Genomic DNA, 13,225 nt, shown 5'->3' with positions numbered 1-13,225 from the left:
TCTCTCCCTCATAGCAATTCTTCTTTCAATCTCAGATTTACAGCCTTTATTTTTTTAGTGCTCCAAGATATACAAACTGTTCAACTTTTTCTAGATCAATTTTGCATTGAGAGTTCTCTTTTTTCTTAATACCATATATTTGGTCTTAGCATTGTTGATTTTTAAACCACATTTATGGTCTTCCATTTAACTCTCATTATTAGTAATTTTAGTACTTCCATGCTAGTGGCTATTAGTATTGTGTTATCGGCATATTTAAGATTGTTTATTTTTCTTTCCTTAATTGAGATTCTACCTTTCCCCTATTTAACATCTATGAAGAGCATATAATAAGGAAAGCTCTAGAATAGTTAGAAAGGATGCAGCCTTGTCTCAAGGCTTTTTCTACTTGGAACCATTATGAGGTATTTTTGTCAATTTTCACTGCCGCTAAGTTCTTCTTATAACGTTGTTTTATTAATTGCTCCAAGTGTTCTGGAATTCCCATTTTTCTTGAGATTTTCCACAGCGCATCCCAGCTAACACAATCAAAAGTCTTTGTATAATCCACAAAGCACAGATACATCGGGATTTTGAACTTGGGTGTTTTTATTATGCATCAATTCGATGTCTCAAATTTGCAATTTGGTCTCTGGTTCCTCTCCCAGCTCTGAAACCTGCCTGTTCATTTGGAATTTGATGTTCAATAAAATTTTTCATTCTTTCCTTAATTATATATAGCAACATTTTACTTGCATGTGAGATTAAGGAAATAGTTCTATAGTTGTTGTAGTTACTGGTGCTCCCTTTTTGTATAGTGGCAAAAATATAGATCTGGCCCAATCTCCAGGCCATTCAGCTATTTTCCAAATTTTGTCGCAAAGATTATGCAAATTGTCAAGTCCATTATATCCTAGATTCTTAAGTAATTCACTTGATATTTCATCATACCCTGGAACTTTTCCATGCTTGAGTTTTCTTCAGTGCCAACTCAATTTACAGACAAAAAAAAATACTATGTTGGTGATGGGTGGTAGATGGCATTGATGGTAATTGTGTCATAGTAAGAGAATTAAGTAGCAGTGGAGAGAGAGAGAGCGAGATGCATTTAGGGAAGTAGAGTGCCCTACCATGACGAGTTTTGGACTTTCTCAAGGTGTCACGTAACAGCAATTTCCATTGTTTGTTGATTAAAATATAGTCAATTTGATTATGTTTTGTCCCCAGGTGATTTCAATGTGTATAATCTATGATTGTGATGTTTATAGAAGGTATTGGTTATAGCCAGTCTTTTCTCTATGTAGAAGTTTATCAGCATTTCTTTCTACAATTTTGACGACCAAGGCCAAAGGAGCCTAGAACATTTTTATTGTGGCTGTCTACTCATTTCCCAACTTTTGCAATGAAATCATCTTTTTTGGATACTGCTTCAATGGTAGCATTAAGTTGTTCATAAAAAGTTTAAATTGTTTCTACATCTGCATCACATGTTGGTGCATATATCTGAAAGAGAGCGACAAGAACAAGGTTGCAGTTGATTCTTATTGAGATTATTTGCCAAGCAAATAAGAAAAGGGTGATCATTATGGGTGATTTTAATTATGGCAATATAGACTGGAATGAAGAGATAGCAACTGGAAGTAAAGAAAATGAGTTTCTTGAGTTATTGAAGGATAACTACCTCAGACAGTATGTAACAGAGGACACACAAGGATTAACGGTCTTGGATTTGGTCATCTCATCAGGGGATGTAATTGTAAATGAGGTGACAAATCATCCACCAATTGGTGAAAGTGACCATGAGGTGATTACCTGGGTGGTTGCCAGCAGTGCAAGGATCCCTGTGAGAAAAGGGTATATGTGGAACTACAATGGTGGTGATTATGAAGAGCCCAGGAGACAGCTTGCGGGTGTAGCCTGGAATGAGGAGTTAGCTGGAAAAGAGATCAATGTAGCTTGGGGGATTTTCAAAAACTATCTAGTAGATGCAATGTCTAAATGTATTCCAAGGGTGAAAAGGTTAAATAAGGTGGGTGTGAGATGGATGAATAAAGAGATTAAGCATGCGGTACAGAGAAAAAGGGCATTGTGGAGGCAGCATAAGAGAAGAGGAAGTAACCAATTTCATGACGTCTACAAAGACGAGGCAAGGAGGGTGACTAGGTTGGTGAGAGTCGCTAATGAGAGGTATTAACAGCAGTTAGCTAATGAAGCCAAAAATAATCCTAGGGAGTTCTTTCGATATGTTGCCAGCAAAAGAAAGAATGATTATGGAAGGATGACATTGATTGGAGAAAATGGTATAAAGACAGCTGTTGCAGAATGTGTGGTGGAGATACTTAACGAGCAGTTCATAAAGATCTTTCAATCTTGTGAATGTAACTTCATGGAGAGATTGAGAGCAGTTGATGATGGGGAGGAGAGACTGACTGTAAGTGAGCAAGAGGTGTTTGGGGAGTTGAGTAAACTAGATGTAAATAAGGCTGGGGTAGACTTGATAATATATCACTTCGTATTCTGAAGGAATGTACCAGAGAGGTGACACCTGCCTTGGCATATTTTTTTAATATGAGTCTTGCACTTGGTCAAGTTCCTAAAGAGTGGAAGGAGGGAAAGATTGTGCCACTTCATAAAGGAGGTGATCGAACTCAATCATCAAACTATTGGCCTATCTCTGTGTCAGGTGCTGTAGTTAAGTTGTTGGAGAAGTTTGTGAGAACTAGGATTCAGAGTTGGGTTGACAACAATGGTATAATCTTTGATGGACAGCATGGATTTGCTAAAGGGAGGTCATGTTTTAGTAATCTACTTACTTATTACAATAAAGTGACTGCTTCCTTGGACAGAGGAGAAGTATACATAGTAATATACTTGGATTTTGCAAAAGCTTTTGATAGAGTACCTCATGATAAGTTGACAGTCAGACTAGAGCAGATGGGGTTGGATATTAGATTAGTGCATTGGATTGGAGACTGGCTATCTGATAGGTATCAACAAGTTGTGTATGGGGGTGCGATATTCAGGAAAAGGAAAGTCGCTAGTGGAGTGCCTCAGGGGTCTGTTTTAGGGCCATTACTATTTAACTTGTATATTAATGATATTGGCGAAGATTTGGATGAAGATATTCAGTTGTTTGCAGATGATGCAAAGTTGGGACGAACCATAAAGAGTAGTGAAGATGCTGTGGCCTTGCAAGAAGACTTGAATAAATTGCGTGATTGGGTAAGGAAATGGGGATGCGAGTTCAATATTGCAAAATGTAATGTTTTAAAATTTGGAAAACAAAGATGGGATGCAGAATTTATGTTTGGTGAGAATATATTGTTGGAGGTTGAGGAAATAAGAGATCTGTGGGTGATGGTGGATAAAGATCTAAAATTTAGGGGGGACATTGCCAAAATTGTGAGGATAACACAAAGTCTTCTGGGAATGATGCAGAGGACACTGACATGTAGAAGTAGGGAGATTCTTGTTTGTTGTATAAGGCTTTGATTGGGCCCCACATGGACTATTGTGCCCAGATTTGGTCACCGGTTTTTCAGAAGGATGAAGTGATGTCGGAAAAGGTCCAAAGGCGACTGACTAAGGTAGTTTCTGACCTCTGGAAAATGTTGAGTATGAATAAAGATTGAGAGGATGTAATTTTCAGAGTCTCGTGGAGAGAAGGAAGAGGGAAGATATGACAGAGACCTACAAGTTGGTAAGGGGTTGTTATAAGATCAATGGTGAAGTTCTATAGATAATAGTGGGAGATCAGGGGAGAACCAGAGGTCATTCCTGGAAACTGTTTAAAGAGGGTGTGAGTAGGGGAGTGAGAGATAGGTTTGTTTCGTGCAGAGTTGTGAATGATTGGAATGCTTTGCCTGAGATTGTGGTGTCTGTAAGGAGTTTGAGTGTGTTTAACACAATCTCTGCCAACTACGAGTATATTCGTAGTCGGTAACAGCTACACAAGCCAGCTACGAGTATACTCGTATGACGCTTACCGCTGTCAACAAGATTACCATACTGGATTTCAAGAAGTGAAAATGCTTGGCTTGTTGGAGCTAGCATCAAAACTGTGTATTCTCATAGATGGTATATGCTCTGCACAAGCCAACTATGAGTATACTCGTATGACGCTTACCGCCGGCAACGAGATTACTGTACCGACCTTGAAGAAGTGAAATTGCTTGGCGTACAGGAACAGACTATGCTGACGTAGCATGGCAGCGAACGTGTTAAGACACGGTATGATGTGATGTGTGTGTGTGTGTGTGATAAAAGGACCTCCCAGATGAGTCTTTGACTCCATGAGGTCTTATGTAATAATAATAATAATAATAGATCATCCTATCATTAATGGATTGTATCCAAGTACAGTCATCCCTTGAGTTACATCCATGGGGATATAAGGGAATAATAACACAAAAAATGCCATTTATTCCCTTATTCTTATAAGGGAATAAATAACATTTTCGGCTATAATTTTGAACAAGACGCAAGTGAGCATAAGGTAAAGCATGCACAGTGGCAACAGCACTTTCAGCGGCAACCTCCCTCGGCAGTCGGTATGCGTCTTCAGTAGTTCCTCTGTTGATTTTGTGTTTGAGAAATGAGTTATTTGTGTATTTATTGTTAAATATTTCGATGTTTTGTGCAACCTGGCCCCTAAACGCACAATCAAAAACTCTTGTGAAGAATATCAGAAAAAGAGGCGAGCAATTTATCTTGAAACGAAGTTACAAGTTATAAAGCAACATGAAGCTGGTAAACCAGTCAGTGTGATTGCACATTACTTCAAATGGTCACATTCTACAGTGACAACCATTTTGAAAAATAAGGATAAAACTGTAGAGGCTGTGAAAGGATTTGCTTCCATTAAATTGATGATAGTGATGAAGCAACGACAAGGTCCTATCGGTGACATGGAAAAGCTACTTGCATCATGGATAGAGGACCTGATCCAAAAGTGCATACCCCCTTAGCACTGTGACTATAACTGCTAAAGCACTAAGTCTATTCAACATTTTCAAGGAGAAAGCAGAACCCGATTATGACTACAAATTCAAACCCTTCTTCTGGTTGGCTCATGAGATTCATGCAGCATTTTCACTGCATAGCGTGAAAATGTAGAGGAATCTGCGTGTGCTGAGAAGGCTGCCAAGGAGTTTGTGGAAAATTTGGATAAAATTATTACGAAGGAAATTTATTTGCCACAGCAAATATTTAATATCGATGAGGCATCCTTATTTCGGAAAAAAATGCCCGAGCGGACATTCATCCACAAAAAGCTAAAATCTATGCCTAGTTTCAAAGCTCTTAATGCGATTCTGTTTTGAGTGTGGCTGGATATAAATTGAAACCATTTGTGATATGGCACAGTGAGAATCCACAAATCTTCAAAAACATCAGGAAGCATACTCCCAGTTCATTATTGGAGCAATAAGTAGTTGTGGATGACTCAAAAATTGTTTGAGGATGCCTTAATTAACTGTTATGCATGAAATAAAAAGCTATTGTGTGAAAGAAAATGTAGAATTTAAAATTTTATTAATTCTATATAATGTTCCAGGTCATCCGTCTTGTGCATCTCATAGCGGTGATCTTCACCAAGTTCAAGGTCATGTTTCTCCCTCCAAACACTACTTCATTGATCCAACCGATGGATCAGGGAGTGTTCTTGTAGTGTTTAAAGCTTATTATCTATGGAGAACTTTTCACAAGCCATTTCTACTACTGAAGGAAATGACCAGACTCATGATTCTGGAAAACATTCAATATTTATCATGCAATATTAAAAATATTGCTGTGGCATGGGACGAAGTGACCTCTCAATGTATGAGTGGCATATGGAAAAACACATTAAAAAGGTTTGTGCATGATTTTGGAAGTTTGTAATAATGGGCCTATCAAACAATCCGAATCTCTAAGTGAATGATGACACATAATTCAACTCATAGAAAGTTCCCCCCGAAGAGTTGACAAATGAAGAATTGGTCAAACTGGAGGAACAACTGTTGCAGAAGAGGAAAAACGAGAAAAAGAAGAGGTAGTTAAAAATTTACAGTGAAAGGTCTTGCAGAAATGTTCTTTGCAGTTAGCGATGTTCTCAAAATGACTGAGGATATGGATCCCAATATTGAACGCTATTTAATACTACTAATTTTTAGTGGAACCTGTGGCATAGTAATTAAATAATAAAGTTGCACGTAAAAACCACAGTGATATCTTTAATTAGTAAAAGGACAGATATTTCGTACTAAAATTAATAGTACATCTTCAGTGTCTGTAATAGGAATGGAATACAGGCAAATCGTTTGGTGGATCACCTATTAAAATACAATTGTTACCGCGTGCTACAAAATAATAGAAATAGCAAATTTAATCTATTAATATAAATGGTTTTTTACATAAGATAAAAGTCTCCCAGATCTTGTCTCTCTCTCAAAGATCTGGGAGACTTTTATCTTATGTAAAAAACCATTTATCTTAATAGATTAAATTTGTTATTTCTATTATTTCCTAGCATGTGGTAACAATTGTATTTTAATAGGTGATCCACCAAACGTTTTGCCTGTATTCCATTACTGTTACAGACACTGAAGATGTACTATTAATTTTAGTACGAAATATCTGTCCTTTTTCTAATTAAAGATATCACTGTGGTTTTTATGTGTTACTTTATTATTTAGCTATTTAATAATAGAAACAAAAGTACATGATGCATTTCTTGCTATGAACAAATTTATGATGAAAAGAAGAAGAGGAATCAGCAAAGCACATTGGACATTTTCATCAAAAAAACAAAGGTTACACCAGAAGAGAACCACAGCCTGATTGTTCACACAGAAAAGGTAATGAAGATGTGATTGTGGAGGAATATTTGGATGATTATTCTCCTGTTTTATAGTGGCGGTAACACACAGTTCAGTTTTATAAGGTTTAAAAATTAAAATGACAGTATACTTATTATGGCTAAGTCCCTAACCCCTATAAATCTGCTGATTTAATGTATCGACTTATGTCCTGCCAGATGGAACGGAACCCAGACGTAAGTCGAGGGATGACTGTACTTATTTGTTCAAAGGTCTGCTGTGATTATTATGGCAATGCCATTTCTACTTGATGAATCTGAGTCAGCAAGATAAATGCAATTTTCTCATTTGGAATGAGAAATGTCCTTTGTTCTTCCAATGAGTTTCTGCAATTCCTAATATGTACACTTTTTTGATGTATCCTATCCACTAGACTCTGCAAATTGCATAATTTCAACCTTTCTTCATATTCAACTTATCAGAGATAATCAACTGTTTTGGTCAATCACCTCTGGACCTTCTCCAACATTTCTTCATCCTTTTGTAAACCAGCTGACCAATTTATGCATAGTAGTCTATATGTGTCTTAATCAGAGCCTTATACAATGCAATCAGAATTTCCTTAAATTTAGAGGACATTGGCATGTTATGGCAATGGTTCCTCTAAATTTTAGATCCTTATCCAACATCACTCCAACATTTCTTATTTCATCCACCTCCAACACTATATCCTCACCAAGTGTAAATTCTACATCCCATCTTTTTTTCCCAAATTTTAAAACCTTTCATTTTGCAGTGCTTGGTATCCCCAATCCAATGCCCATTCACTCAGTCTTCAAGTCTTCTTGTAAGGCCAGAACATTTTCTCTATTCCTCATGGTTTGTCCTAACTTTGCATCATCTGCAAACAATTGGATATCCCCAATCCAAATCTTACCCAATATCATTAATATGCAGGTTAAACAGCAATGTCCCTAAAAACAAACCCCTGAGGTACACCACTAGTGACTTTCTTCTTGGTGCTCCCCCATACACAACTTGCTGTTACCTTTCAGACAGCCAATCTCCAATCCAATTCACTAGTCTTTAATAATAAGATTACTAAAACAGCATGGGGGTAATTACCCCATCTCTTAGTGAGTTATGAAACCCAAAAATGGGAGGCCAAGGCCTTAGATGGGGCTGTAGTGCTGAAGAAGAATATTACTAAAACATGACCCTCCCCCATTAGCAAATCCATGTTGTCCATCAAAGATAATACCACTGTTGTTGACCTAATTTTGGATCCTGCTTCTCATCAGTCTTTCCTAGATTTTAGCCACAACGACTAACACACAGGCCTATAATTTGATGCTTGAGTTCTGTCGCTTCCCTTATGAATTGGCATAATCTTGCCTTTCTTCCACTCCTTTGGAACTTTACCTAATGCAAGACTCATATTAAACAAATATATCAAGGCAGATGTCAACTCCCTGGCACATTCCTTCAGAATTTATGGTGATATATCATAAAGTCCCACACCCTTATTAATATTAAATTTGCTTCATTCCCCATAGACCTCTTCCTCACTCACAGTCAGTCTCTTCTCCTCATCCAATGCTCTCAAACTCTCCCTGATGTCATCATAAGGATGAAAGATCTTTAACTGCTCATTAAAAATCTCAGCTATATCCTTCGCAGCAGTTGTCCTTATACCATTTTCTCCAATCAATGCCATCCTACCATAATCATTCTTATTTTTGCTAGTTGTATATCAAAAGAACTCAGTGGTTTTTTGACTTCATTAGCTAACTGCTGCTCATACTTCACTTTTGCTACCTTTACCAACCAAGTCACCCTCCTCTCCTGATGGAATTGATTATTATCACACTTTTTATATTGGATCCATAATGCCTTTTTTCTCAGTATTGCATGCATAACTTCTTCATTCATCCATTTCACACCTACCTTATTTAACCTTCTGACCCTTGGAATACATTTCAACACTACTTCTACTAGACAGATCTTAAATATCACCTAAGCAGCATTGATCTCCTTTTCATACAATTCCTTATTTCATGCTGTAGGTCAAGCTGTCTCCTTAGCTTCTCATAGTCACCAGCCTTGTAGTTCCACTTATTCTCTTCCACACAGAAGTACTGACATGGTTGGCAACTGCCCAGGTAATCACTTCATAGTTACTCTCACCAACTGCAGGGAAGATTTGACATCTCATTTATAAAAACATCGTGTGATATGATCAAATCCAAGGACCTCAATCCTCAAGTGCTCTGTGTCACATACTGCCTTAGGTAATTGTCTCTCAAAACTAAAGAAATTTGTTTTCTTTACTTCCATTTGCTAACTCATCATTCCAATCTATATTGCCATAATTAAAATCACCTGTAACGATCACCCTTTTCCTATTTGCATGGCTAATTTGCTTATACATTATCTGGTCACTACTCTTCACATTACCAATTCTGTAGCAACAGCAAACAAAGTATTTCATTTTATTCACCTCTATCTCACACCATACTACCTTAAAACCACTATCACTATTTCTCCCTTGCACCTCTATCTTGTATGGACATAACTCTTTTTCGTCAATAGCACTCCACCTTCCTTTTTATTCTTTCTATCTTTATGAAATGCATCATAGCTTTCCATCTCTATTCCTGTCAGGATGCTATCATTAATGAAGTAATTAGCATTTTAGCCCTGCTGACTAAATTTTTTAATACTTGTGTGTGTCTGTGTGTTTGAGAGTGAGAGAAGAGATTTATGCGGACTGTCATTCATGATATTTTACTTTGTATTTGATTAGGGGCCTGTCAGCCTGGCCAATATGTATGTGCCAATACACAGTGTTTAGAACGTTCTCAGCGATGTGATGGAAATTTTGACTGCAGTGACTATTCAGATGAAGCAGACTGTGGTAAGTTACTTTATCATTTTTCCAAATTATTATTATTATATGGGCATCTCTATTGTTCACAAAGACCTGTTGCCAGCAATTCTTTATAGCTATTATTGATCAGATATCTATCATACTTCTCCTTTAACTTATTCACTGACAAAGCACTCTATTGTCTCTGGCAGCTTATCCACTCATTCACTAAACTAACAAAAATATAGTCATTCCCTTACTAACCATAATCTTACATGATTTCCTAGGATTGTCCTTTATTTTTCTCTCTCTCTCTCTGCTGTTACTGATAAATTTCATATAGCAGCAAATTTCATCCTTTCGATATTGGTTCTTTAGCTACATGTTTCTAACATATTTCCACTTTTTTTGCTTATCAACGAATTTTTGTAACACAAATTTTGGTGTAGTATAACTAGTTTAGATGTGCTTATATCAAAAACTTAAAGGAATAATATCCAGTGAAAATGATATTCTTTGATTGGACTATAAGGGAATCAATCATATAGAGGACTAATAACTTGTATAGTTAAAATGACATCCTCTCAGTGGATTGCATATTATCTAGTGAAGCATGGGCAGTACTTCTGTTTGAATGTTTTATTTATGTATGATGTTTATGCAATATTTGATTGAGTACCACACTGCACTTAGTCTCAGGAGTTACTTCCTTATCTTCAAATTCCTGATATGCACCTTTAGATGGGGGATATGATGGTACTGTATCAAAACATTATATCAGTAGAGGATATGATGGTACTGAATCAAAATATTATATCATTACTAACCTCCTATTGACAATTTTCCTCCACGTTAATCTGTTATCTATCATGATGCTAAAATAATGTCCACATATAGATGTCACTTATATTTTGGTCTTCTAGCACTTCATATTGTATCAATTTACTCTCCCAAATTTTGCACTTCTCCAGATTTGCAAAATTTCCAGATTTTGCACTCCCAGATGTTATCAATAATCTAGTATTTAACGTCATCTTTCCACTTTAGTTATCAACTTTTGTAGTAATCTATGATTCTTTGCAGAATCAAAGTATACCACTGTGTGTGTGTGTGTATGTTACGGTTAAAGTGGTAAATCCTGTTATTATTAATAATTACCGGTTAAAGTGAATAATTCCTAGAAGAGTCTGGTAAATGTAATAAAAACATGTTTATAGGTTTTATATATAGGTTCTCATTCTCAATAGAAATTATAACAGCTTAGGTTAGGATAGGTTAGTTTATAATGAAAAAAGTAAGGAAAGTACTTCTTTTGCACTCAATGAAATCAGAAATCGTTATACACTAACCTAACCTTTATTACTCGGAAATCATTATAAACTAACCTAACCTAAACTATCCTAACCTTTATTAGGTTAGGATAGTTTAGGTTAGCTTACTTTATAATGGTTGCTTTAGGTTAGGTTACTTTATAATGAAAAAAGTAAGGAAAGTACTTCCTTTGCACTCAATGAAATCAGAAATCATTATAACCTAACCTGAACTAGTCTAAACTAATCTGGATGGCGCATGTCGAACCAGAGTGTAGTCGTATTTTGTCGTGGGCATATTAATGGGGATGAAAGATGAACATTGTTATTGTGGGCAGATAAATGGGAGTAATTCTTCTCTTCTTCTCTCCACCAGCTTAATGATTGCTGGCAGATAAATGGAGGTAACAAAATAAAAGTTATGGGCAGATAAATGGGGATAACAGATAAATCAGAGAGAAACTGATCAGGGTTTTTCTCCATTGATGAGGAAAGAGGTACAGCAACGACATTTATCTATTATCCCCATTCATCTGCCATCAACAACTTTTATTTGTTATCCCCATTTATCTGCCCACCGTCATTAAGCTTGACCCACAACAATGTTCATCTTTCATCCCCATTACTATGCCCATGACAAACTACGACTACACTCTGGTTCAACATGCGCCATCCAGGTTAGTTAAGATTAGTTTAGGTTAGGTTAGTTTACAATGATTTCTGATTTCATTGAGTACAAAAAAAGTACTTTCCTTACTTTTTTCATTATAAACTAAACCTAAACTAAACTAACGAAAGCTGTTATAATTTCTATTGAAAATGAAAACCTATAAACATGTTTTTATTATATTAACCGGACTCCTCTAGGAATTATTCACTTTAACCGGTAATTATTAATAATAACCCAGTTTATCACTTTAACCATAACATATATATCATCCACAGTACTCATCACCTTCTTGTAGTAGAAAATTAAATTGATACAACATTGACTTCCTTAAAAAAAAAAAAAAAAAAAAACTATTGTGGAGACCACTGCTGTTATCAACTCTATTCTGTATCCTTTGCTCTCTCCAACACTTTAACCATGAATCCAAATACATAGATATGCCTAAAATTTTGTAACCTCACTCTTATCACCACTTTTGAGGAGTAAATTTACTCTCGCCATGCCAATTCTCAAGCAGCATTTGCTTCTTTTGCTTTACTTCTCATTCAGTGCAATATCTCCGAGCTGTCCCTTAAGCTTTTCATAACCAATAGCCTTGCAGTTGCATATTATTATTATTAAACAAGATCTCATGGAGTCAAAGACTCATCTAGGAGGTCCGTTTATCTCGCACACATCTCATCATATCGTGTCTTAAACACATTCAAACTCCTTGCAGACACCACACTCTCAGGTAAGGCATTCCAATCACTCACAACTCTGCACGAAAAAAACCTGCCTCTCACTCCCCTACTCACACCCTCTTTATACAGTTTCCAGGGATGACCTCTGATTCTCCCCTGATCTACCACTATTCTCTGTAGAACTTCTCCACCATTGATCCTATAACAACCCCTTACCAACTTGTAGGTCTCTATCATATCTTCCCCTCTTCCTTCTCTCCACTAGACTCTGCAAATTACATCTTTTCAATCTTTCCTCATACTCGACATTCCAGAGGTCAGAAACTACCTTAGTCAGTCGCCTTTGGACCATTTCCAACATCTCTTCATCCTTCTGAAAACCAGGTGACCAAATCTGGGCACAATAGTCAATGTGTGGCCTAATAAAAGCCTTATACAATGGAACAAGAATCTCCCTACTTCTACACGTCAGTGTCCTCCGCCTCATTCCCAGAAGTCTTTGTGTTGTCTTCACAATTTTGGCGATGTGTCCCCTAAATTTTAGATCCTTATCCACTATCACCCCCAGATCACTTATTTCCTCTACTTCCAACAATATATTCTCACCAAGCATAAATTCTGCATCCCATCTTTGTTTTCCAAATTTTAAAACCTTACATTTTAAAACATTGAACTCACATCCCCATTTGCTTGCCCAATCACTCAATTTATTCAAGTCTTCTTGCAAGGCCACAATATCTTCACTACTCTTTATGGTTCGTCCCAACTTTGCATCATCTGCAAACAACTGAATATCTCCATCCAAATCTTCGCCAATATCATTAATATGCAAGTTAAATAGAATGGCCCTAAAACAGACCCCTGAGGCACTCCACTAGTGACTTTCCTTTTCCTGGATATTGCACTCCCATACACAA

At 36.7% G+C, this 13,225-nt stretch overlaps 1 protein-coding gene across 6 annotated transcripts in view; it reads left to right on the top strand.

Moving 5' to 3' along the window:
• The window catches only part of LOC150109418 (basement membrane-specific heparan sulfate proteoglycan core protein-like), a 1,783,738-nt gene that overhangs the window by 660,555 nt on the left and 1,109,958 nt on the right, over window positions 1–13,225 (top strand). For all 6 annotated transcript variants that reach the window (XM_090413063.1, XM_090413041.1, XM_090413033.1 and 3 more), the window contains one exon: window positions 9,583–9,693. In XM_090413063.1, the coding sequence (XP_090269189.1) occupies window positions 9,583–9,693 (111 nt within the window). The remainder of the gene's footprint in view (window positions 1–9,582; window positions 9,694–13,225) is intronic.

This window comes from Typopeltis vanoorti, chromosome 2 (genome assembly GCF_054136105.1).
Source record: "Typopeltis vanoorti isolate ZY-2024b chromosome 2, IOZ_Tvanoo_1.0, whole genome shotgun sequence".
In the NCBI taxonomy this organism is placed as follows: domain Eukaryota; kingdom Metazoa; phylum Arthropoda; class Arachnida; order Uropygi; family Thelyphonidae; genus Typopeltis; species Typopeltis vanoorti.
Note: the sequence above shows the minus strand (reverse complement) of the source record. Positions and strands in the feature narration are given on the sequence as shown.